This window comes from Gopherus evgoodei, chromosome 5, assembly GCF_007399415.2.
Source record: "Gopherus evgoodei ecotype Sinaloan lineage chromosome 5, rGopEvg1_v1.p, whole genome shotgun sequence".
Classification (NCBI taxonomy): domain Eukaryota; kingdom Metazoa; phylum Chordata; order Testudines; family Testudinidae; genus Gopherus; species Gopherus evgoodei.
In genome coordinates, this window is record NC_044326.1 from 139,282,779 (window position 1) to 139,305,970 (window position 23,192).

At 42.9% G+C, this 23,192-nt stretch overlaps 1 protein-coding gene across 20 annotated transcripts in view; it reads right to left on the reverse strand.

Moving 5' to 3' along the window:
• Window positions 1-23,192, reverse strand: part of ADGRL3 (adhesion G protein-coupled receptor L3) — an 817,914-nt gene that overhangs the window by 118,430 nt on the left and 676,292 nt on the right. For all 20 annotated transcript variants that reach the window (XM_030565478.1, XM_030565475.1, XM_030565466.1 and 17 more), the window contains one exon: window positions 1,285-1,468. In XM_030565478.1, the coding sequence (XP_030421338.1) occupies window positions 1,285-1,468 (184 nt within the window). The remainder of the gene's footprint in view (window positions 1-1,284; window positions 1,469-23,192) is intronic.

The following is a 23,192-nucleotide window of genomic DNA, read 5'->3' on the forward strand; positions in this document are numbered from 1 at the left end:
GAGGCCTGGCATTTTCCATCTCGCTTGTTTTTTAATTAAAAACAACCGTCAGCTAAATAAAGACAAAAACTTGAATTCAATTGAATATATTTGTATTAAGTAAGATCAAGGACCATCTCCTTGTAAGCTGGTGCGCTCACTGATATAACAGATGTAGATTATGGCTGGGATTTCCAAAAGAGAGGGATTTAAGTGTCCAAGTCCCACTGAAATGCAATGGGAGTTGGGTGCCTAACTCCATTAGGCTCTTTTGAAAAATGTAGTCCATGCTCTTTAGGGCACAGTCTGTCTCTTTGTTACACTTTTGTGCACATAGCTCAGTGGGCCCCTGGCCTCCAGGCACCAGTGAAACACAAGTAATAGATAATCATAATACACTTAACCCACAAAATAGGGTGACTAGGAGTCAAAACCTGCAATTTTTACTCAGATCTTAGTCAGCCAAAACTCAGATCTTATGCAGCCACCACAGAAGCATAGCAAATAATCATTCATAACAATAAAGGGAGTTTTGTTTGGGAAAGACTTGAGGCTTTGGCTGTAAAGAGGGGTTCTGTACCTGCTGAAATGTAATTTCTCCAGGGTAGTGCACCAAATCAGCAACTTTCATTCTGTTTCACTATAAATCACTAGCTAAGAGTTTACTATCAATGGAGTCTGGCTATACCAGAATTCACTATCAATGGAGTCCTGCCATACCAGAGTTCACAATTGGTTCCACTGCTGAATCTGTCCATCCAACAATGGCTCTGCCACTGCTTACAACACTGACATCTTTAAATCCTACCGGCTAAATGGAAGCCTTGTCTATAGGCCATCAATTCAGTTATACCACACACAAAACTTCAAATTATTTGTTTATGGCTGGACCCCTCTGATAGGGCCGAATCGTGAGAAAGTGCTGAGTGCCTGCAACTCCTAGATTTTACCATGAGTAAAGAGCTACAGGGAAGAAGTCACATTACTGAAGGGAAGGTTTTGAAAGTCGCACCCGAGGGGAAGCAGACAACACCATTCAACCCCCCTGCTTTATTCCACAGTTGTTGGTGACAGAGGGACACTCAAACAGGAAAGGAAGAGTCACCTATTTAACACGTATGGAGAAAAAGAGGTTGAATTTAATTCAGATGAAGTGAGCTGCACTACATTGGAGCTAGAGGGTGAAATCCTGGTCCCCCATTGGCGTGAATGGGACCAGGGCTTCCCCCAGGATTCCAATCCTGTTTCTATCTCTCTTCCTCTCCCTGGCCACTTTTGGTGTTTCCAATAGCTCCGGTCACTTACGGATATTGTCAGTGTTCTCCCTGACAATGTCCGACTTCAGGAGGTTATCGGCCAGCACAAAGGCACTTTCTTCCACCGTGTCCAGCAACATGGTGGCTGCACGAAGCTGGTCACTCGCGGTCAGGTCTCTCCATGCGTTCAGAGCCTGCGGCTGCAGGAGGTTATTAACTGTCTCGACCATGGCCTGCCAAGAAGAAAAGCAGAGTGAGAAAGGGCTCCAGTGAGGCTGCATGAGCTGTCAAGCTATCTACAAATTCATCCTACCCGGTAAGCAGAGTACTGTCCCATCGCCTCACCCCTGCAGGCAATCTACAGTAGAGCTACCCATTATTTTTCCCTTTGGCCAGGGAATGTCAGCAAAAAAGTTCTTCTCATCAATAGCTTTGAATTCAGACCAAGTAAGATTTTTTTTTCTCTGAACATACACAAAGGAAACCACACATCCCTGGCAATTACAGTGTCTACTGGATCCAGAATTAAGAATTAGACTCAGGACAGCAAACAGATCTGTTCCTGATAAGGTGAGAGTTAGTTGCACAGCCCACACTGCTTACCCAAAATGAAGAGTGTCTAATGCATACCGGGGCTACTGTTTCTAAAAGAACACACCATCACCACCACCTCTGTGCTGCTCTCTATCATGAGACTGCTAAGCAGTGGGGCCATGATACCTATAATTCTCTGGTGTGCCTGCATCCAAAGGCACAGCAGGTGCAGTTAGAGATTTACATAGGGCATCACATTTCAAATCTCTCCAGTCAGTAAACAATCTTCACTGTAGTAACAACTTATATCCTTCCTACCGTGTGCATTGTGCCCTAGGTTGCAAAGTAAAACAGAGCACTCCCATTGTGAACTCCCAAGGATTAATCTGGATGCATGTTAGGCTGAAAACTAAATTGAGCAATTCTTGTGGTTTGTAAATTACAGTCCTCAGACCTATCGACTGTGAAGATTTCACTTGACTATAAAGAGCAGCTCAGTTGCTAACCACGTCTAGCCCAAGGTGTGTGTAGTTAGCATGTTTTTAAATGGGAACCAGCAGTGCACTGGTTAGCAAAATTTACTGCTTGTGGGGAGAAAAAGAACAGCTAACGTTTTCTTCTTCTGGTTAGTGTTTTCATGGTTACTAGTTATTAACTGCTAAAAAATCCTGCCTCATAATGGAATACCCTCACTGTCAATTAGCACCAGCCTCAGCAACTAATTCGCCTTTTGAGATAAAGTTGCCTTGTTTGATGTTTTTCCATGTGCTGAAAGCCCTGGCATCAAACCCACATCTACTGCTATTCTGTGCTGCAAGGACAACCCTGTTTGACCAGTAATTTGCAGCCGCAAGGCGCTCACTACTCAGAAGTCTTTGCTGGGTCTCCCCCCACCACCACCTCCCAAACTAGGTTTACAACATGACTATCAAAGAGATATAGCGCAGTCTTTTTTCTAGGAAGTGATCTAGAGGCCTGGTACTAAAATGACATGACCAGAAGGATGTGGCGTTAGAGGCCGTATTAACCACTGCCCTGCCCCTTCTGCTGTCACGTCCACCTGTGCAGAGGTAGGATAAAATACTACCTGATCAAATGTTATCCTTTCTCATCCATTTTGCACTGGGGCAAAAAAATAGACAATGCAAGGCTATGAATTGCTCCAGACATGATCATCTTGCAGTAAGGCCCAAGGAAAAGCAAAGATCTCAAGATTATTATTTATTTATCATATCATGGCCCAGGACCCCACGGTGCTAGGAGCCTTATAAACAGAACAAAAAGACAGTCCCTGCCCCAAGGAGCTAACAATATAAGTGTAAGACAAGAGACAACAGACGGATACACAGAGAAGGGAGAGTACAAGGAAACAATGAGACACTACTGTTAGTATCATAGGCTGTGCTCTCAACACACCAGTGACCTAACTATTGTCAAATTTGTTGTAGTATTCATGGCGAAAGAGAGTTTTAAGAAGGGTTTTGAAGGAGGATACATCCTAATGACACTTTTAATGAGATAATGCAATTATACTAATAACCACTTTGGGTCCATAGTGCATTCTGGTGTCACCAATCACTTTCATCAGCAGAGGATTGGTTGACTCATCAGAATTTTCTTTCACAGAACCCCATTATTCTGCACTGCCATTTAGAGAGTATATTACAGAAATCCATATTTCTCCTTTCTCCTTGAGATTAATGGCTTGATTTTCAAAAATGCTGAGCACCCAGGACCTCCTCTTATAGTTGACTGAAGCTTTTGAACATCAGTCCAGAAACATTCAAGAGACATTGTCCCACACCCCACTTACAAATGTTGGTGAACCTTTTGTCCCGTTAAAGTAAATGGCGAAATTCTCGATTATTTTAATGGAGTTAGAATTACACCCATGCTATCCAGACATATTGATTTTCCAGCAGCAAAATCTATTTCTTGGTGTCAAGCATTTACATTCCAGGCCCTGAACTCAGCTTTTACAGTATGGGTAGAAGTTGCAGAAGTTCAGCATTACACGCATACGGACAATGCAAAGATGTTCTTTGACTCTCTCAAAGCAGTCTACAGATAATCTACATCTGGCGCAATGCTCCTGCAGTTGGCAGATGGCATAGCCCTCATCAAAGACAGAGAGGGAATTATAGAGAAGGGATGATCACTTAAATAGTCTACTCATTAGGCCATCCAGGGTCCATAGGCGTGACATTGATCAGTTACCTGAGAAACCCATTAAAGCGGAACTTAACCTCCCTCTATCAGTTGAAGAAGTCATGAAAGCCATCAAACAATTGAACTCTGGCAGAGCATCCAGAAAGGATGGTATTCCAGCAGAACTGTATAAAGTAGCAGGCCCCAAGGCCATCGAGGTGTTTCATGACATCTTGAGTGGCATTTGGGAGAAAGAAGAAATGCCATAAGACTTTAAATATGTTATTACTGTATCACTGTTCAAAAACAAAGGCAGCAGAGCTGACTGCGCAAATTACAGAGGCATTGCTCTCCTCTGTACAGCAGGCAGAATATTAACTCATATTCTACTGATAAGACTCACTGCAAACATATGAAGAGAATCTGTCAGAAGCACAGTGCGGTTTCAGATCAGGTTGTAGTACTACGGATATGAGTCTTGTAAGGCAGGCCCAGGAAAAATGTTTAGAGCAGAACAGGGACCTTTATGCACTTTTCATCAAATTGACCAAAGCTTTTGATATGGTCAACAGAGAGGGTCTATGGGCTATTCTACATAAACTGGGCTGTCCAAGAAGGTTCATACAAATCATCCATCTGCTCCATGACCCCATGCCAATGCAAGTGCTCTCCAATGGTGACTCTTCTGACACATTCAAAAACTCGAATGGAGTGAAGCAAGGCTGCGTACTTGCTCCAGTGCTGTTCAATTTATTCTTTGCCTATGTGCTCAGCCATGCCACAAGGGACTTGGATCAGGGGATATACATCCACTCTCAATTCGATGGTTTCCTCTTGGATCTTCAAAGACTCAGTGCTAAGACCAAGACACTGGGGAGACTTCTCTTCAAGGCACTTTTTGCAGATGACTGCGCCTTGATGGCCCATAGACACGATGAGCTTCAGGTCATCGTCGATAGGTTTTCTGAAGCATCCCAGCTCTTTGCCCTCACCCTCAGTCTTGGGAAGACAGAGGTCTTGTTCCAACCAGCATCTCATTCCAATGCCCCAGCGCCAGCCTGTCAGGGTTCTTTCCCCACTCTGAACTTTAGGGTACAGATGTGGGGACCTGCATGAAAGACCCCCTAAGTTTATTTACCAGCTTAGGTTAACAGTAAGCTGCCACCACCAAGCGTGTTCCAAATCTTAGGGGAGAGCCACTTGGAACTCTACCTTCCCCCAAATATTTCCCAAGTCCCTAACCCCCACTTTCCTGGGCAGATTTGAGACTAATTCCTCCCCCCCAAGTCCTTACACCCCTTTTCCTGGGTAGGCTTGAGAGAATATCCTCATCAATTAGTCCTGGTGAACACAGATCCAAAACGCTTGGATCTTAAAACAATGAAAAATGAATCAGGTTCTTAAAAGAAGGATTTTATTAAAAGAAAAGTTAAAGTTTATCTCTGTAAAATCAGGATGGAAATAACTTTACAGGGTAATCAGATTCAAAGAGCCCAGAGGAACCCCTCTAGCCTTAGTTTCAAAGTTACAGCAAAACAAGGATAAACCTCCCTCTAGCAAAGGAACATTACAAGTTGAGAAAACAAAGATAAATGAACACGCCTTTCCTGGCTGTTACTTACAAGGTTGAAATATGAGAGACTTGTGCAGAAAGATTTGGAGAACATGGATTGATGTCTGGTCCCTCTCAGTCCTAAGAGTGAACACCATGAAAAAAAAGAGCACAAACAAAAGCCTTCTCCTGCCCCAAGATTTGAAAGTATCTTGTCCCCTTATTGGTCCTTTGGGTCAGGTGTCACAGCCAGGTTACCTGAGCTTCTTAACCCCTTACAGATAAAAGGATTTTGGTGTCTCTGGCCAGAAAGGATTTTATAGTATTGTCTACAGGAGGGTTGTTACCCTTTCCTTTCACAGCCATTTTCATCCAAGGCACACAGCTGAAAAACGTGGATAAGTTCAAATATATGGGCAGCGTCATCTTGTGCAATGGTTCCCTTGATAAGGAAATTGCCTCCAGAATTTGTTAAGCCAGCCAGGCTCTTGGCCAACTCCCAATAAAAGTCCTTAACCAACACATTTGTCTCACCACCAAATTGAAGATCTACAGTGCAGTGGTCCTAACATCTCTTCTGTATGGATCAGAGACATGGACTCTTCCTAGACGGCACATTAAACAGCCTAAAAAATTTCACATGTGCTCCCTCTGCTTAATAATAAGCATTCACTGGCAGGACAAAGTGACCAATATTAAAGTCCTTGAGAGAGCAAGCAAACACAACCAGCACTGAGGCAATGCTGATGGTCTCTGACAATATCAGAACATAACAGATTTGAGAAGGATTGACGTAATCATCTCCAGGCTGCACGTGAATGGCGCCACAATGCTGCATCATCCAATATCATAGATACGGACTTCCCATGCCCAGTGTGGCCAACTCTGTGCATCAGGGTTTGGACTTCAGAGTCATATGCATAGACATAGATGAGAACTGAGACAATAACAACATCATCGTCAGCAATGGACTACCACCACCAACAGTCTGGAGTTCACGAACGAGAAATTTAGCTGCTAGACTTTTAAACTATTTTTTTAAATAAAATAATACTAATAATAATACTAATAATAAAAACCTTGGAAGTTTGGCAACTGCATCTAAAGTGACATGATAAATTTATCAGTCAAAAAGACTCATTAAACTACACAGAGATAGGTAATTTTTTTCAGTATTTTTAAATCTTAAAGCCCAGTCTGAATAATGTTTCATACATTTTGGTAGCTTACATCAGAAGCTTTGTCCTTCGAAAGAGCAAAGAGAAGTCTTATTATTTTTGAGTGATCAAAGACGTGCCCATTTTGCTTTGCAAGTCTATGCAACGTGGCTGTGTTTTTCTTGCAAAGATCCCATATTCAAGGAAAGTAATTAGGCACTCCAGTCAGAAAATGATGATTCCCCACACTCACCCTCAACATTATTATGCAGAACACAATTTGCAATACTTTTATCTAGCTTGCTACTAATGGGCCCTTTAAATCTTTGCTAAAACATCATGTTGGATTTTATTTTTTAAAATAGTTGAATGGTAGAAAGAATTAGTCTTAACTGCAGCCTTAGCTCCTGGGTTTGGGTGAGACAGTAACGCATATTTGACTAAACTTGAAACATGCTGAAATACTTGCATTAGTAGTAGTGCAACATCTGCTCCAAACATTCTGCTCTTAAAAAACTCTTTTTTTTCTCATTTGTATTTGAATTTTTGTGTGCGGGCACATCTGTGAAAGACAGAACATTAACTGGATATTACACAAACTCTCTTGTGGACTCAGCAGTCAAATCGAATAGCTACACTGAAGCCAGTGCATGTATATCACCGATGAATTAGGATCAACAGAGAGATTCCCACAGACCTCAATGGGCTTTGAATCAGATTTGAACACACCCAGTAAAACTGCCTGCACAGGAGTTACACCAGGGTTGAATCTGGCCCATTGTTTTTCCCAAAGAAGCACTCCCTCACCCAGCGTAGTGCATTAACCTAACCTTCCTAGCACTACATTTTTGAGCAAAGCACTTCATTATGGCACAGCATTGCAGGCAAGGCCATGGAGATTAAGCGTTAATGAAATGTTTGGGTTTGGAAGAAGGGCTGAGGTAGGTGTTTAAATGAAACCAAACAGCTGTTAAAGGAACAGCTTCTCTTGAGCTAGAGCTTGCAGGAAGAGGACACTGGAACAAATATGGGTAAACAGAACAATTGACAGTGCTAGTCTAAGCACTGATCCAACGGCTGGGCTTTTAGCTGAACAGCAGAGGTTTGGCCCATACATGGATTATACAGATTTGATTCCTACCCTGTCTGTCTTGCCCCCTGGTCAGTCAGGGTATGTCTACATGGCACTTGAGTCTCCAAACCCCAAACAGACAGACTCGCTTTAGCTCTGTTCAAGCTAGCATACTAAAAATGGCTAGTGTCTGTTTGTCAGAGGGTGGAGACGGATGGCAGAAGAGAGATCACTTGATCATTAGCTGTTAGGTTCACTCCCTCTGGGGCACCTGGCATTGGCCACAGTCGCTAGACAGGATACCGGGCTAGATGGACCTTTGGTCTGACCCAGTAAAGCCGTTATTATGTTCTTATATGTGGATGCTGTGGCAAAAGTGGCAGCTCCAGGTAGCCACCTGAGCAGGTACCCAGTGGGTCAGGCAGGACGGTACTCAAGTGGCTAGCCTGGATTGCCATCCACACGGCAACAACCACATGGTCATTTTAGTGCAGAGCTAGGATGAGTTTAGTTACCTGGTCAGGAAGGCACGCTCCCAGCAGCCGTGTAGACAAACCTGAGGGGCAGGGAAAACTGCAGAAGCAGAATGTTCTTCCAAACACAGTGAGTGCCTTACAACTAATCTTCACAATAGTACGGGGGGGAAGGGGAGCATTGCCAAGCTCCAGACCCAGACATTCAACCCCTAGCCCTCCTCAGCCAGAAGGCTGAAAGCCTCAACACAGGGACTAAAACATGAGAAACGGGTGCAAGGTGGGTGTGTTTGTGGAGGGGGAGGAGAGAGCTGAGTATCCCAAGAGACATTGATGATCCGGATAAAGTCTGGGATTATCAAAGGTGCCTAAGAGAGGGTGGCACCCAACTCCCATTAAAAGGCTGTGGGTTCCTGACTCCCCTAGGCTCCTTTAAATGAATAAACAAACCAAAACTCCCACTGGTCCCTACTATTATTCTGTGAGTTAAACATTTTCCATTTAAATTTCCCTCCCACATCCTCTTTTAAGCACTAGTCTATACAGCTCATCTGATAAGAACTGTATAAAAACTAGCAGGATTGGCCAAATACCTTTTCCGAGTCCTCAAACAAAACAGAACCTGGGGAGGTGGGTGTCTCATCCAGTTCTTCCCACAGCTAGAGTCAGCCTCCCCCACAACACTGCATTGAGTAAACCCGAGATTCCTGGGGTGTATATAAGATAACTAATATACCAGGAGTGTAAACACAGAGAGAGGAGAGCTATGATGGTGGGAACTATCTTTGGTGCAAATCTTTTTCTGTGAGGCCAAGTGCAACAAATATAGATCCTGCTCCTGCTCCTGCTCCCATAGAAGTTAACTTCAGTAGTGTTGGGTCAAGTTCATAGACGTGTGGTTGGGATTTAGGAAAATGCCCATGACAGACAGGTGCACAACTGCCACTGAAAGTTGCTGCAGCCCAGCCTTCTTTGCAAATATCAGTAACCTTGCAGTCACCCTTGACAGTGATTGATGCAGAGACCAGGACGATTGTCTCGTTTCCTTGTGCTCCCCACTCTGTATCCACCTGCTTGGGCAGGAACCATCTCTTTGTTCTGAATTTGTACAGCACCTAACACAGTGGGAGTCCTGGTCTGTGACTCCTAGGCACTACTGGAACACATACAGTAACAACAACAATAAATGATAGAGGAGAAATCTTTCCCAAACAAGGGCAAACTCATTGTTCCCTGGCTTTGTCCTAGGATTACAACCAATCAATCAATCCATTCATCCAAACATAATTCTTTCTTTTCATAAATTACAAATTGATATTAAAATATATTATTGTCAACAGACAACTAAATAGGAGCTTTACAGTAATTATACCTTACGAAAAGATTGGTTTTACATATCCTGTTGATTTCCTTTGTGACAGTTGCTAAGTTCTGTAAAATTGCATTTTGTTTGTGTGTTTATTTTTATCTTCTCGCCTTTTAGAAATGTCAATGAGAGTTTCTGGCTAAGTGACAGTGATTCCATTTTAAATCTAGGAGTCTGCATATATATTGGTGCCACATAAGTCTTACTATCACTCCACCAAAGCTTTAAACTTTGCATTTTGAAAACAAATGTCTTTTTCTACACTCAAAATCCCTGCCTTTAACTGGGAATTGACATTGGAAAACACTAATTGCTGTAAAATCCGTTCACCCCGGTCCAGTTACAGCGCAGTCTGGGAGCAGATTGTGTGCCTCACAGTACCACCGCATTTCAACCTTGACCTCAGAAAACTGGTGACTATCTAACAATTCTCAGCTCTTTAAACATGTACTTTAGCCTCTTGAGAGCAGGCCATCAGCTGAAAAACTGAAAAAACCCAACACAGCTACTAAGGGATGCATCCTACCTATCTTCTCATCTGTGAATGATAAAACCTTGGTCCAAACCAGAGTGGTGAGTGTCAAAGGGGCTCTACGGGAAACAAGTCTGAATTCCTCTTTTGACTCTTCCAATTCTACAGGATATTTCAAACTGGCCTCTCTTGCAAAAGAGCACATGTTTAAGGTAGACCTGAAAACATCATGCAGATAGCTTCCTATTGTATACACTCACCAACAATTGTGTTGTGGTCCTAACTTGCTGTGAGTTTTGCATGAGTGTGGACAGTGGAACTGGGGCTTTAATATACTGCTCTTGTTACGATCCTGCTGATTAGAAAATATATAAACACAGAACTTTGACTTTTCTAATGCTCTTTCATATTATTAGCAATTACATTCCTTGGCTGAACGCAGATTACATCACACAACTCCCATTACAGTATTAACCAGTCAGGAACTAGCAGCAGTACAGGACACAGTGGGAGTAACAAGGCAAACACAACCTAGGATAGCTTCACTAGGTCCTGACACCTCTACAATGCAAGATGATTCCACCAGTCCCCCAGTGTAATGGCCATCTCCAAATCCCACACAAGCCAATGGAAAGATTCCCACATATTGTTTAATAAAATTTTTTTTTTGGATCTTGTTAAGTTATTCTAGAGGTCCAAGTATCTTCCCCCAGGGACAAACCCCGAGAATATTTCCCAGTTTGTGCTGAGTCATTATTTTGATAAACATGCTGAATGTTTTAAACAGCAGCAGGATCAGGCCCCCACTCAGGCCTGAGGCCCTTAATCAGCAAAACACTTAAGCACATGCTTAACATTAAGGACCGAGTCAGGACTACAGAATCGGCCCTCAGTGCCATATTTATATCTGTAGCTTACCAGCTTTTACAGGGTAAATTTAACCCCTTATGTCCCGAACAACAAAACCAATTTCAGCTAAGGACAACTTTATTCTCTACCTCCAGACAACTCACTGCAAACAAAGAATGATTCATCAAAGTGCACTTATGGACAAGTTGGGCCATAGGGACTTTGTGTGTAAAAACACACACACGCGTGCACATGCACACAATCTCTCTCTCTGCTCCCCTTCTCATTGAGACCCAGATTGTCTGGTCCCTCTGCTCGGCATAGTCCAGCCAATTGATGGGCACAAGGAACTCCTAGCCCACCTCTGTGCAGAGGACAGTTGAACTCCTGGGGCTCAGGGAAGTACAGGGAGTGCCCCCAAAGGCATACACCACCCCAAAGTAGGTGAGGAGGAGGATACATCACAACACACAACTAAATCTTCACTGCCCTCCTGTTGCATGCATACCAACTGCCGACTCGATCAGACAGAAAGGGTGTTCACTGAGATGCTACTGTCCTTGTTCAAAGAGACACAACCCTCTCGGAAGAAATGACTGTGCTCAAAACCAGGTCCAGATTCCTCTGGCCACCAGCAGCAGAATCAGGTGCATGCAGGGCTGCTTTGGATGAAAACCAAATTAAACAGGAAACTGCCAATGGGTTTGTCTTGCAGCAATACTTATTTTAAATAAATGGCGAGACAAGGGAGAATAATGAATCTCTTGGCTTTCTTGTGCCCGCTGGCTCAAGGAGGAAAGTACACTGCAGCAATGTGGTGAATAATCAGCTTTACAACGTTGTTCAATTACGGTCAGCTGCTCAAACAGCACTTGCCCTTGTTTCTTCGTTTATTAATCATGAATTTAGAGCGTTGTGGTAGCACAGCAGCTATGGGAGACAATGTTCTCTCTGTCTCCAGGGATCACAAGCAACAGAGACGGCAGCGAGGTGAGTTTCTCTGCTCCGTGGGTGGCTGCACGGCCCATTGGCCAGGGATTCAGAAAGCCTGGGTTTTATTCTTGGCTTTGCCACTGACCTTCTGAGTGACTTTGGGAAAGTCACCTCATGCGTGTTTTCCCTTCCATTTTTTGTTTGACTTGTATGTTTCAATGATAAGTGCTTCAGAGGAGGAATTATCTCCCACCACATGTTTGTTGAGGGCCTGTCGTGGGGACCTGATCTTATTGGTGCCACTTGGTGTTATTGTGAGGCGCACTGCTCATTAATTATTTATTATTATTATTAGGAACATGCACATAAATATTAACCCATTTTTGATTTGCAGCTTGATGCTCTTTTGCAAATTACTGGAAGAACCCCCTGCCCGAGTTTAACAACATCTGGCAAATACTGGTAATGGGAAAAGTTCCTTCTCCAAAGAAAACCCCCTCAACAATTGGGTATGCTTCAAGGAATTCAGAGAGAAGAACAAAGTTCTGTGAGTCAAACCCACAACATTTATGCTCTTGTAGTATTAATTGATTAAAGATAAATAGCCAGGTGGGACTTTCTCAAGACTAAACAAGCCCAGTTTTTAAATCTTTCCTCAGAGGTCATGTTTTCTAAACCTTTGATCTAAAACATTTTTGTTGCTCTTCTCTGGACTCTCTCCAAGTAGTCTACAGCTTTCCTGAAGTGTGGCTCCCAACCAGACACAGTTAATCAGCTGAGGCCTCAACAGTGTTGAGTAGAGAGGAACAATTACCTCTTGTGTCTTATATACAACACTCCTGTTTATAAACCCCAGAATGCTATTCACCTTTTTAGTAGCTATATCACATTGTTGACTCATATTCCTTTTGTGATCCACTATCACGCCCAGATCCTTTTCAGCAGTACTGCCTAGCCAGTTATTTCCCATAGCGTAGTTGTGCATTTGCTTTCTCCTTCCTAAGGGAAGTGCTTTGCTCTTGTCTTTATTGAATTTCATCTCTTGCTTATGAATTTCCTATTATGTGTTATTTCCAATTATCATTTATATTGCTCTGAAAAATGCGATGAAAAAACATACCTTTTCTTAAAACAAACCAAAACACATCAGTATTTGCAAGGCCCCCAAATAAAATGAGCAAAAGCTAGGATCAATGACATGGCTAGAAAGTTCTGCTGGAAGTTGTGTGACCATTGTATCTGAGCATAAAGAGTGCCATCAGTGGAGAAGCACTCCCATTAACTATGAATATATGTTGCGCTGCTTGAATAGAATAACCTTTATAGATAAGGGGTGTGACTTTGCAGTCTATATGGTTTTATAAAAATACGCTAATGAGTGAATATAATGTAACTGGAATATGCTTCATGCAAAAGGGCTCTTGTAAGGTATCATTACAAAGCTTATAATCTACTGAGTGTGACCATCCTATTTGTCTGAATGTATCATTCTTGTATCTGGGACTAGAAATATGAACTATAACTCTGAGGGCCTACTGTAATTATGCAAAGTGTGGGCCATTAATGGTGGTTTGGAAACGTGATGACTCCCATTAACCAGGGCAACTGACTGCAGATGGCTGTGTTTACCTGTAAGTCTTCCTGTATACATGGGTGCTGGCAAGTGGGCAATGAAATCTTGCAGTGACATGTGAACACGTCACCTGAACTGGAATCCATCTTTAACCTGGTGCTTTTCCACTGAGAAGGGGGGGAGGGGAGCCCAGAGAGGGACAAAGGATTCCCACCTTACGCAAAAGATATATAAAGGGGGGAATAGAACAAAGGAGAGGAGCCATCATGAAGAATCCCCTAGCCAGCACCTGAGCTAGAACAAGAGCTGTACCAGGGGAAAGAATTGTGCCCAGGCCTGGAAGGTGTCCAGTCTGAGAAAAACTTACTGAAACATCTCTGAGGGTGAGATTATCTGTATTCAGTTTGATTAGACATAGATTTGCACATTTTATTTTATTTTGCTTGGTGACTTACTTTGTTCTGTCTGTTACTACTTGGAACCACTTAAATCCTACTTTCTGTATTTAATAAAATCACTTTTTACTTATTAATTGACCCAGAGTGTGTATTAATACCTGGGGGAACAAAGAGCTGTGCATATCTCTCTATCAGTGTTATAAAGGGCAAACAATTTATGAGTTTACCCTGTATAAGATTTATAAAGGGTAAAACAGATTTATTTGGGGTTTAGACCCCACTGGGAGTTGGGCATCTGAGTGTTAAAGACAGGAACACTTCTGTGAGCTGTTTTCAGGTAAACCTGCAGCTTTGAGACGAGTAATTCAGACCCTGGGTCTTTGCTGGAGCAGACGAGAGTGTCTGGCTCAGCAAGACAGGACGCTGGAGTCCTGAGCTGGCAGGGCAAGCAGGAGCAGAGGTAGTCTTAGCATATCGCGTGGCAGTCCCAAGAGGGGTTCTGTGATCCGACCTGTCACAAGGGGGGCAGACTGAAAGCAAGGATCCGGGTGCACAAGGACACATGGTACTGGAAAGGTGACTGCCCTGAAATAGACCAGCTTAGGAAACATCTGGCCTCTTTGGAATATTAAATGAAGAGAACATTGTAATCTGTATAAAAGGGTCACAAGTCAAACTGGACCAGTCATCAGCCTATGCTGGGATAGTAGATCTAAAATAGACAAGCATTTTAGCTATTGTTAAACAAGAGAAATGTCATTTTAGTTAAATGATGTCACTGAATTCGGTTTCTCGGCAGGGAGCTGCCTTCAAATCTATCTGATAAGGCTCTTCATTATTACACAACTCCTTTCCTCATAAATTACTCTTCTGAATCCAGATTAAAGCTTTTCCTTAGTCAAAGCACAGATATTGCACTAGAGACAATTTCACAAAGGGAGGCCAGCCTGATCTCCAAGGCTGTCAGTGCATTGTAACATGCGGTAACATGGCATAACATGCACTTCGCAGTAGCGTAGCTAGTGGGATGCATCAGAAAACTGCTTCTCCTCTCCACATTTTTAAAAAAGCAGCACCTCACGGGCTCCGCTCTGAACGACCTGCCCGGCTTCCGCCCCGCCCCCGCTGATCAGCTGTGTCTCCCAGCAGGAGGGAGATAGCTGATTGCGGGGCAGAAGCGGCACCTGCTGGCAAGCACTGCCAGCAACACGGCAGTTTTGGAGCATGAGCTTTCGTGGGTGAATACCCACTTCATCAGATGCATGTACAGATCCAGACTAACACGGCTACCCCTCTGATACATAACATATGACCTACTTCATCTCATAAGGACTTCCATGTGGAATAGCTTTCTGAGGATTGCATTTATTTGCTGTTCTTCTATTTGGGAATTGAGAGCATACAAACAACAGGTAGCTCCTCACTTAGGGAAAGTAAGCAAAACTACAGAGACAGAGAGAGGAAAATGCCTGCACGCAGCATGTGTTTCTCTGACAGATTTTCCACATCCTTCGAGGGAACTCCCAGGGAATCGGAGACATGCAGTCTTCCAACTGTCCAAATAAAGGAGACATCTCCCAGTAGCATCTATGGCAGTTTATCTTGAGACTTTTCCTAGCGTCAACGGATTTAAGGGCTGACTCCAACCAGTATCCCAGATAACAACACAGCATATTTCAGTTTTGCTATAATTACTTGTGGACATTTCTCCAGACAGTATAGTTTAGTTACAGTTATTTAGGCTATGTCAAACACTATCAGCTAGGTCTGGGATTCCCAGCTCATCTGAGCTAGTGCGCTCAAATGAATAGCATCGCAGTAGTAGCATGGGAAGCAGCAGCCCAGGTTAGTACAAATCTGCCTAAACCCTGTGGGTCCGTACTCAGGGGGGCTGGCCCCTGCCACTGCTGCCCCTAACTACACTGCTGTCTTTAGTGTGAGAGCTAGCACGAGGAGCTGGAGATTACCTCTCTATGCTGCGTGTAGATGTTGCCCTGTCACAGAAGTATGCACTCATGTTCCTTGTCCGTATTTATGCAGAGAAGGTTAGACTCCAAAGATAAACTGAAGTCTGTTTCTTTGATCCTGCTCTATCCTAACAGTAGGCTCAGCACAGCAGAAACACGCAAGGTATTTTCTCTCTTCCTGACACAAATCAAGTGAAGGTTGCTCATGCTGTGAAATATATTAAGTTCACAGAGTTTTAACAAAGGTTACCAAACCACAAAATCCTGCTGCGAATCAAACTACTTTCAGATGTCCTTTTAATTATATTAAATGAAAGTTTGGGCCGCTTTGATGCTTATGGGCAAACATCTAGATCTCTTGAAAAGCTGCTAAAAGTACTCCCTGTTGCTATAGTTAATATACTGCATTGTATGCACACTGCTAGCCAATTTATTACAGCCACTTTAACAAGGATATCCAACCTGACAGGCCACACAGAACAGCATCAGAAGTCAAGCAAAGCACAAATCACGAGAGGACTCCAAAAGTTGTTTGACACACGCACCACAGAGCTCTTTGTCATACAGCCAATTAAGTGACCAAATAAGGAACTTGAGAATCCTCATTAATTTGCTTCTCACTCTATAAATGGAGGTTAAAATCTCTCTTGTCACGTGCACTGCAAGTACACAAGTAAATGTGGCATAATTCAATTTACACTCTGTCATGAAGGAGCAAGATTCTTCTTCAGTTTAGACACAAGCAGGCATCAATAAGAAGTGGGACAGGCAGGATTAAGCCACTTTAGATATCAACAGACTAATCCCAGACATATCTTTTATCTGCCAAGAGATATGAGGTTTTCAAAAAAGACCTCTTCCTTTACTCAATTGTGAACTTAATGCCTTGGATCCACTGAGAAAAGTTGATCATTTTCGCTTACTACAATGATTCAGACTGCTCATATCTTCAGGGAGAAACACACGAGAGTGATACCTGAGGATCAGAACTAAAAGGACTGCTTTGATCAAAACAATAGCAATCTTCACAGACTGGAGATGACAAGAACTGAAAGTACACAGGCCACAATTTTAGCAATGAAGTTATTCGCTTCATGGAAGAGCCTGTGTTCTTTACTGCATGGGTAGTACCTTCCAAACCACTATCGTCGCCGGTAAGGTAAAGGTAAAAGCTTCATCCAGCTTCTAACGGGTAAGAAAATGGCACTTGCAGGAGTGAAAAGCAGTTATCGTTTTGGGGTGGGGAAAACAGTATGGTTCTGACTTAGAATAACAGAAGGAGACTCTTCCAGACACGCTGAGGGTACGTCTTAGGGTGACCAGATGAGAGGGAGAAAATATCGGGACACATGGAGGGGGGAGGTCCGCCAGTGGAGCTTAAGAAAAGCTGAGTGCTGCTGGCGGAACGAAATATCAGGACAAATTGCGTCTTGACCAAGGATTGGTTGAGACGCGGGACAAAGACCTAACTATTGGGACAGTCCAGATTTTATTGGGACGTCTGGTCACCCTGGTATGTCTGCACAGCAGATCGGGGGCGTAATTCCCAGCTCTGGCAGACACACACATTATCTCTGCTCAAGCTTGCACCTGAAAACACCTGTGTGGCTACGGTGGCACAGACTAGTCGCCAGAGTACAGTCCTGCCCGAGCCCTGGGTACGGCCTCGGGTGGCTAGCCGGAGGCGCTGTCCATGCTGCTAGACTGAGCAGAGCCAACGTGCGTACATCCACCTGAGCTGGGAATTCCACCTCCCTGCTGCTGTGCAGATGGACCCCAAGCAAAGAGTGGAGTGCTGGACAAATCCTGGTAATCTGCAGAAGGAAAATGTCTCAGCGAGACCTAGACAAATACTGTGAAGGCTGGTTTTTCCCACCCAGATTAAAACCATTGTGTTTACTTTCTGTAAATGTTAGGATTCACTGGCAAAAGCACTTGCGAGAGCCTAAGGTGACATTCTCTCCTTTCAGCATTTTCCCGCCTAGTGGTTAATTTTATACATGAAGGGTTCGCTGCGTGGCATGATACAGAGTCGAGGCTATGCACACTGTTCACCAGAGCTGTGGCACAAACTACACAAGCAAGACAAGGATCCGATCTCACTTCTTGTAACGAGGCCCACACATGCAATTGAAACCTTGACTACACACCCACAATATGGAGGTATCAGGTGCTACCTGAATTCCTTGTGCAGACCACTCATATTGCCAGTAGCCGTGCAGGGAAGGTGAGAACAGGCCATGCCGAGCCAGGATTCTGCCTCCTGCACAGGTAGGCAAGGGAGGGCATTGGCTAGCCACAACTGGGAAGTAATTTGCCCCAGGGATAGGGCTAAGCAAGACCACATACAGCCTGGAGCAAAAAGGGGATGAATGAGAGACCCCATTGAAACTCTCAGCATCACAATCCAGTCCCTGCTCTGTTCCTAGGGCAGCACATCTACAGGATCTGTTACTCGGCATATGCAGCAAGGCTCTCATTGAGCCCTGATTTTAAACTCTGCGCATAGCCAATAATGCTTGCAGGAGACCAATTGTTTTTTAACGTATCTAAAGTGCTTATATGGCCCCCTTTACTGTACTAACTGAATACCTGTAACCTTTAGTGTATTTATGTCACCACGCCCGCGAGACACAGGGATGATAATAATCATTCCCAATTGTATAGATGGGGAACTCAGGCACACAGAGGGTAAGGCCCAGATCCTCTGAGGTATTGAGATGCCTAATGTCCATTGATCACAATGGAAGTTAGGAGCCTAAAAAACTTTCAGGATCCAAGTTTAACTGACTGGCCCAAGATCGCACAGGAAGGGGCCAGTGGGGGTGGGGGAAGAGGGAACTGAATGCAGCTCTTGCAAGTCCTAGGCTCACTAAGCCATTGGACTATCCCTTGTGCATGAGCATAAGTTCTGTGGCCAAGAAAGGCAAAGGTTTAATTTTTTCTAAGCTTTCCTAGCCCTGCTTATCTGCTTCTTCTCCCTGATGGATTGAAAGCCCCAGTGATCTCTCCCAGCCTAGTCTCCCGACTCGAGGAGTTACACGCATCCAGCCCCGCAGTAGAAACAATGCCGTGAGCCGGCTAAGGAGACCCATCACAACCATTGAACTCAGGTCAAATGTCAAATATTGAATATCAAATACTTGAAGCAAGCTGCCCATAATCAATTCAGAGCATGAAAGAAGAAAGGGGTGGGAAACAACCCTCCATAAAACTGAGTAACTATGAATTTTGAAGAAATTATGTGCATTATTCACTGTGAATCACACTCTCTACTCTAGTTTCCATCATGATGAATCCTTCTGCAGCACACTTGAAATAGGTTGCCAAGAGGAGTGAATGATAAAGAGGCTGGGTTTGAGAAACTATGGGATGTTTTCTTACATTGTACACTTTTGGAGGGCATGGATCATCTTTCTGTTCCGTGTCTGTACAGCACCTAGCACAATGGGGTCCTGATTCATGACAGGGGCTCCTAAGTGTACAAATTAATAATAGCAATGATAACGATGATGATGATGAATAGATGTGGACATACAGTTCAACATCAGCTAATGATAATGAAGTACATCCTGGAAGTTTTCTGTGTTCACAAGATGATTTCAGACCATTTTACAAGCAAGAGTAATAAAAATACAGCCTTGTTCTGCATACAGAACTTTCATCTCATCTTCAACTGGTACATGGTTATCTTCTGCATGAAACTATCTCCCCTGATAACAAGTGATCCCCATCAAGTAAGTTTCCTTTGGTAGATTAGGCCTCTCTCACTGCATGTAATTATTATGCAATAGAATTGTGAGTGATAGTTTCTCTTGTGTCAGTTCTGACTTCCAAATCCGTGGGCAGCTGTCTATTCACCTATGCCATTTGTTGTGTCAATGCTGACGCCTTGAGTTACCACTACAGTAGAGTGAAGGATTTGGCTGGATTGTGATTTTTGCTTTCTTCTTTTTGAAAGAAGAAAAAAAGACCAGTTACCACATCAACTTCTGAAAGGAGGCGAAGCAGCAAACTCTACCTACAGTAAAGATCACAGGGTTTGACATTTTTCAAACAAATTATCAGATCAATATTAGTTTTCACTATACTACTATCTAAAGGGATGGGCTAATAATCTCACAAACATATTTGCAGATACATTTATTTGAAGAACTCTGCAATATATTTGAATCCATATTTGATATGGTTTATTTTTTAATTATAAATACATCTTTGCTCAAGACCATCATCAGCTTCAAGTATTAGCTATACAGAGTTACTCATCACTAAAGGTCTATAAAAATTACTTATTTATGTCCTCCATGATGAGGAAACCACCAAAACTCTAATCAATTTATCCATCCATCCCAAATTAAACCTCCTAAAATACCAGTTATTTTCATTGCTGGCTTTGCATTTACTGGACATCCTTCATATCAACTTCCTATTGCGTTTGTCCCTTGTTTAGAGAGATCAATAGTAAAAGGCACATTTTCAAAACTGTGCACAGAAACTTAACTACAAGGTTCCAATTCATGGTAATATTCATCTCCGTAACAAAATCAGGTTACAAGGGTGGAATCCTGATTCTCCTGAAGTCAAAGGCAAAACTCCCATTGACTTCAACGAGGCCAGAATTTCACCCCTTGACTCTAAAGATATGTTTACATTGGAGCTGGAGGTGTAATTACCAACTTTGGTAGACATACTTTTGTTAGCTTCGTTCAAGCTAGTGTGCTAAAAATAGCAGTGTATAGCTGGAGAACTCAGGCGCACAGAGGGTAAGTGCAGTCCCAGTGGTAAGACAGTTAGCCATGATCCTGTCTGAGACCCTAGATACATACTTGGGGTGGCTAGGCCCATCCTGCCTCCCATGACTCCATGGCTTCCCTGCTATTTTTAGCACGCTAGTTCAATTTTCTAGGGTGGGTACATCTGCCTGAGCTGGAAATTATACCTCCAGGTCCAGCGTGGATATTACCTAAGATTTACTCAGGGGCTGCAAAGGGTCTAATGAGCTGCCACAGCCAGCCTACAGATGTCTCTGAATTATTGGCTGGAAGAGCGAATTTTCTGGAGTCCTCTTTAATTTCTACTGATCATATTCTCTGCCTTGTGCATGGCAGCCACACTTTTTGGTGACTACAATTACATGAATTTCTAAGGGGTATTGTTTGAAGACTATATTGATGCCAAACACTCTGCAATATAGCACATAAAGGCGTGACAAGGTACATTATTTTATGTTAACGTATTCAAAGTACAGACGATATCAGAGATGGACAAGAACAGTTAGGTCTTCCATTCCATTCTCATCCCGTGGTTGTTCTCTTCAGAAGGTTTATTAGAGCTTTGTACAGTGTAAGGGCTTGTCTACAGGGGGACACTCAGGATAGTTAATCCAAATTAACTCAATATGCAAGGTTAAAGTACATTAGTTAAACAACACCAAGATCCTGTGTGGATGCTCTTATTCAGAATTAAAGTAACATTAATTCAATTTAGTTTAATTCACCTTGGAAGGCAATCCTTAACCTTTAAACACACGAACAGCCCCACTGAGTTAAAGGGAAATACTCACATGCTTAAAGTTAAGCATATGCTTAAGTCTTCCGACATTTCTTTAAAAGTATGTTAAATACATTATACATTATTGGCCAAAGGAAAAAATAAAATAAAAAATATAAGAGTTTGCTTTTTCTTTTTTGCACAGCAAAATCTTGAAGACAGCGAAGCAGAAGAAGAAGAGAAATGGGTTTGGCTACTCTCTCTGAAATCTTAGAGAGTACTCAGCCTGAGGAATGGAAAACATTTACTCCTCTTTACTGATGAAAGCAAATCAGTGTACCAGGACAGTTAGCTGGCTGAAGATACAACTCTCACACACCTCAGGATATCCAAACCCAAAGGGGTCAGATCGGCTAATGAAGAAGAATGCTGGTTTATACACATTTTACAGACATAGAAATCCAGGCACTCTCACCCCAAGTGCTACAGCAGGGATTCTCAAACTGGGGGTTGGGACCCCTCAGGGGGGTCACAAGGTTATTACATGGGGAGTCATGAGCTGTCAGCATCCACCCCAAACCTCGCTTTGCTTCCAGCATTTATAATGGTGTGAAATATATATAAAAAAGTGTTCTTAATTTATAAAGGGGGGTCGCACTCAAGGGCTTGCTATGTGAAAGGGATCACCAGTACAAAAGTTTGAGAACCACTGTGCATTGGCCAAGTAAAGCATATCATAGCACAAGATGTCATGGCCTGTAGGTGCAGAAACTAGAAATGCACAGATGTGCAGAGGGGACCTTAAACATAAATGTGTGTTTTGTTTTAATGTCTCTCTGTGTATTATATACATATAAATAATGGCAAATCCTGCATTAATGCAACATTAAGACTGCAAAATTAAATGCACAAAAATCAGGCGATAAAAAAAAATGTTCCTTAATGCAAAGTTAACTCATTCACATTGCACATACTGCTTTATAAGATTCACTGGATCTATAGTCAAGGAAACAGGACAAATTGCACTATCATTCTGATCCTGCAAAGACTGTGAGTAATAATAATAATACCTAGTGCTTTTCATCAGTAGATCTCAAAGCTTTTTACATCCCCATTTACAGATGGAGAAACTGAAGTACATAGATAGGGAGTGACCTACCCAACGTCTCCCAGCAGACTTGTGGTAGAGCCAGGAATGGAAGCCCAGTCCAGTGCTCTATCCATTAATAACTAGGACAACTGGCAGTGCATAAAGTTAAGCTGGTTTGTAAGTCTTTGCAGAATCAGGACCACAGCTTGCAACTGGTCATCACTTTACGACTAATGTCCCCTTTCCTCTGAAGTTTTCCATGATTGATCACAGCCACCAGGTGGATTTGGGGGAAAAGTTTGAAGAAAACTCTGTCCTTATTTCTGAGTTACCTGAGGAGGGTAAAACATAACTGTTCCACTTTAAATGAGAACTCTAAAGATTGGGATGGGGGGGGGGAAGGTTGTATACGGAAACCCCAGGTTAGCTGAACTCCCAAGACACAATTTGGCATATTCTCTGTGCAGACTCCTACTAAAGTCCATGGACACTCTACATGAGGAGGATTTACAGGGATGTGTCCCAAAAAATTGAAACTTCACCTGTGGCAAATCGTCCATGACAAATAGGTGCTATGAGAGTTGGACAAAAATATTTTAAAATTAAGAAATGATAGAATCATACAAGTATAGAACTGGAAAGGACCTCAAGAGGTCACCTTGTCCAGTGCCCTGCACTCAAGGCAGGGCTAAGTATTATCTAGATTGTCCCTGACAGGCGTTTGTCTAACCTGCTCTGAAAAATCTCCCCATGATGAAGATTCTACAATATCCATATGCAATTTGTTCCAATGATTAACTACTACATTTTTCCTAATGTCCAACCTAAACCACCCTTGCTGCAATTTAAGCCCATTGCTTCTTGTCCTATCCTCAGAGGTTAA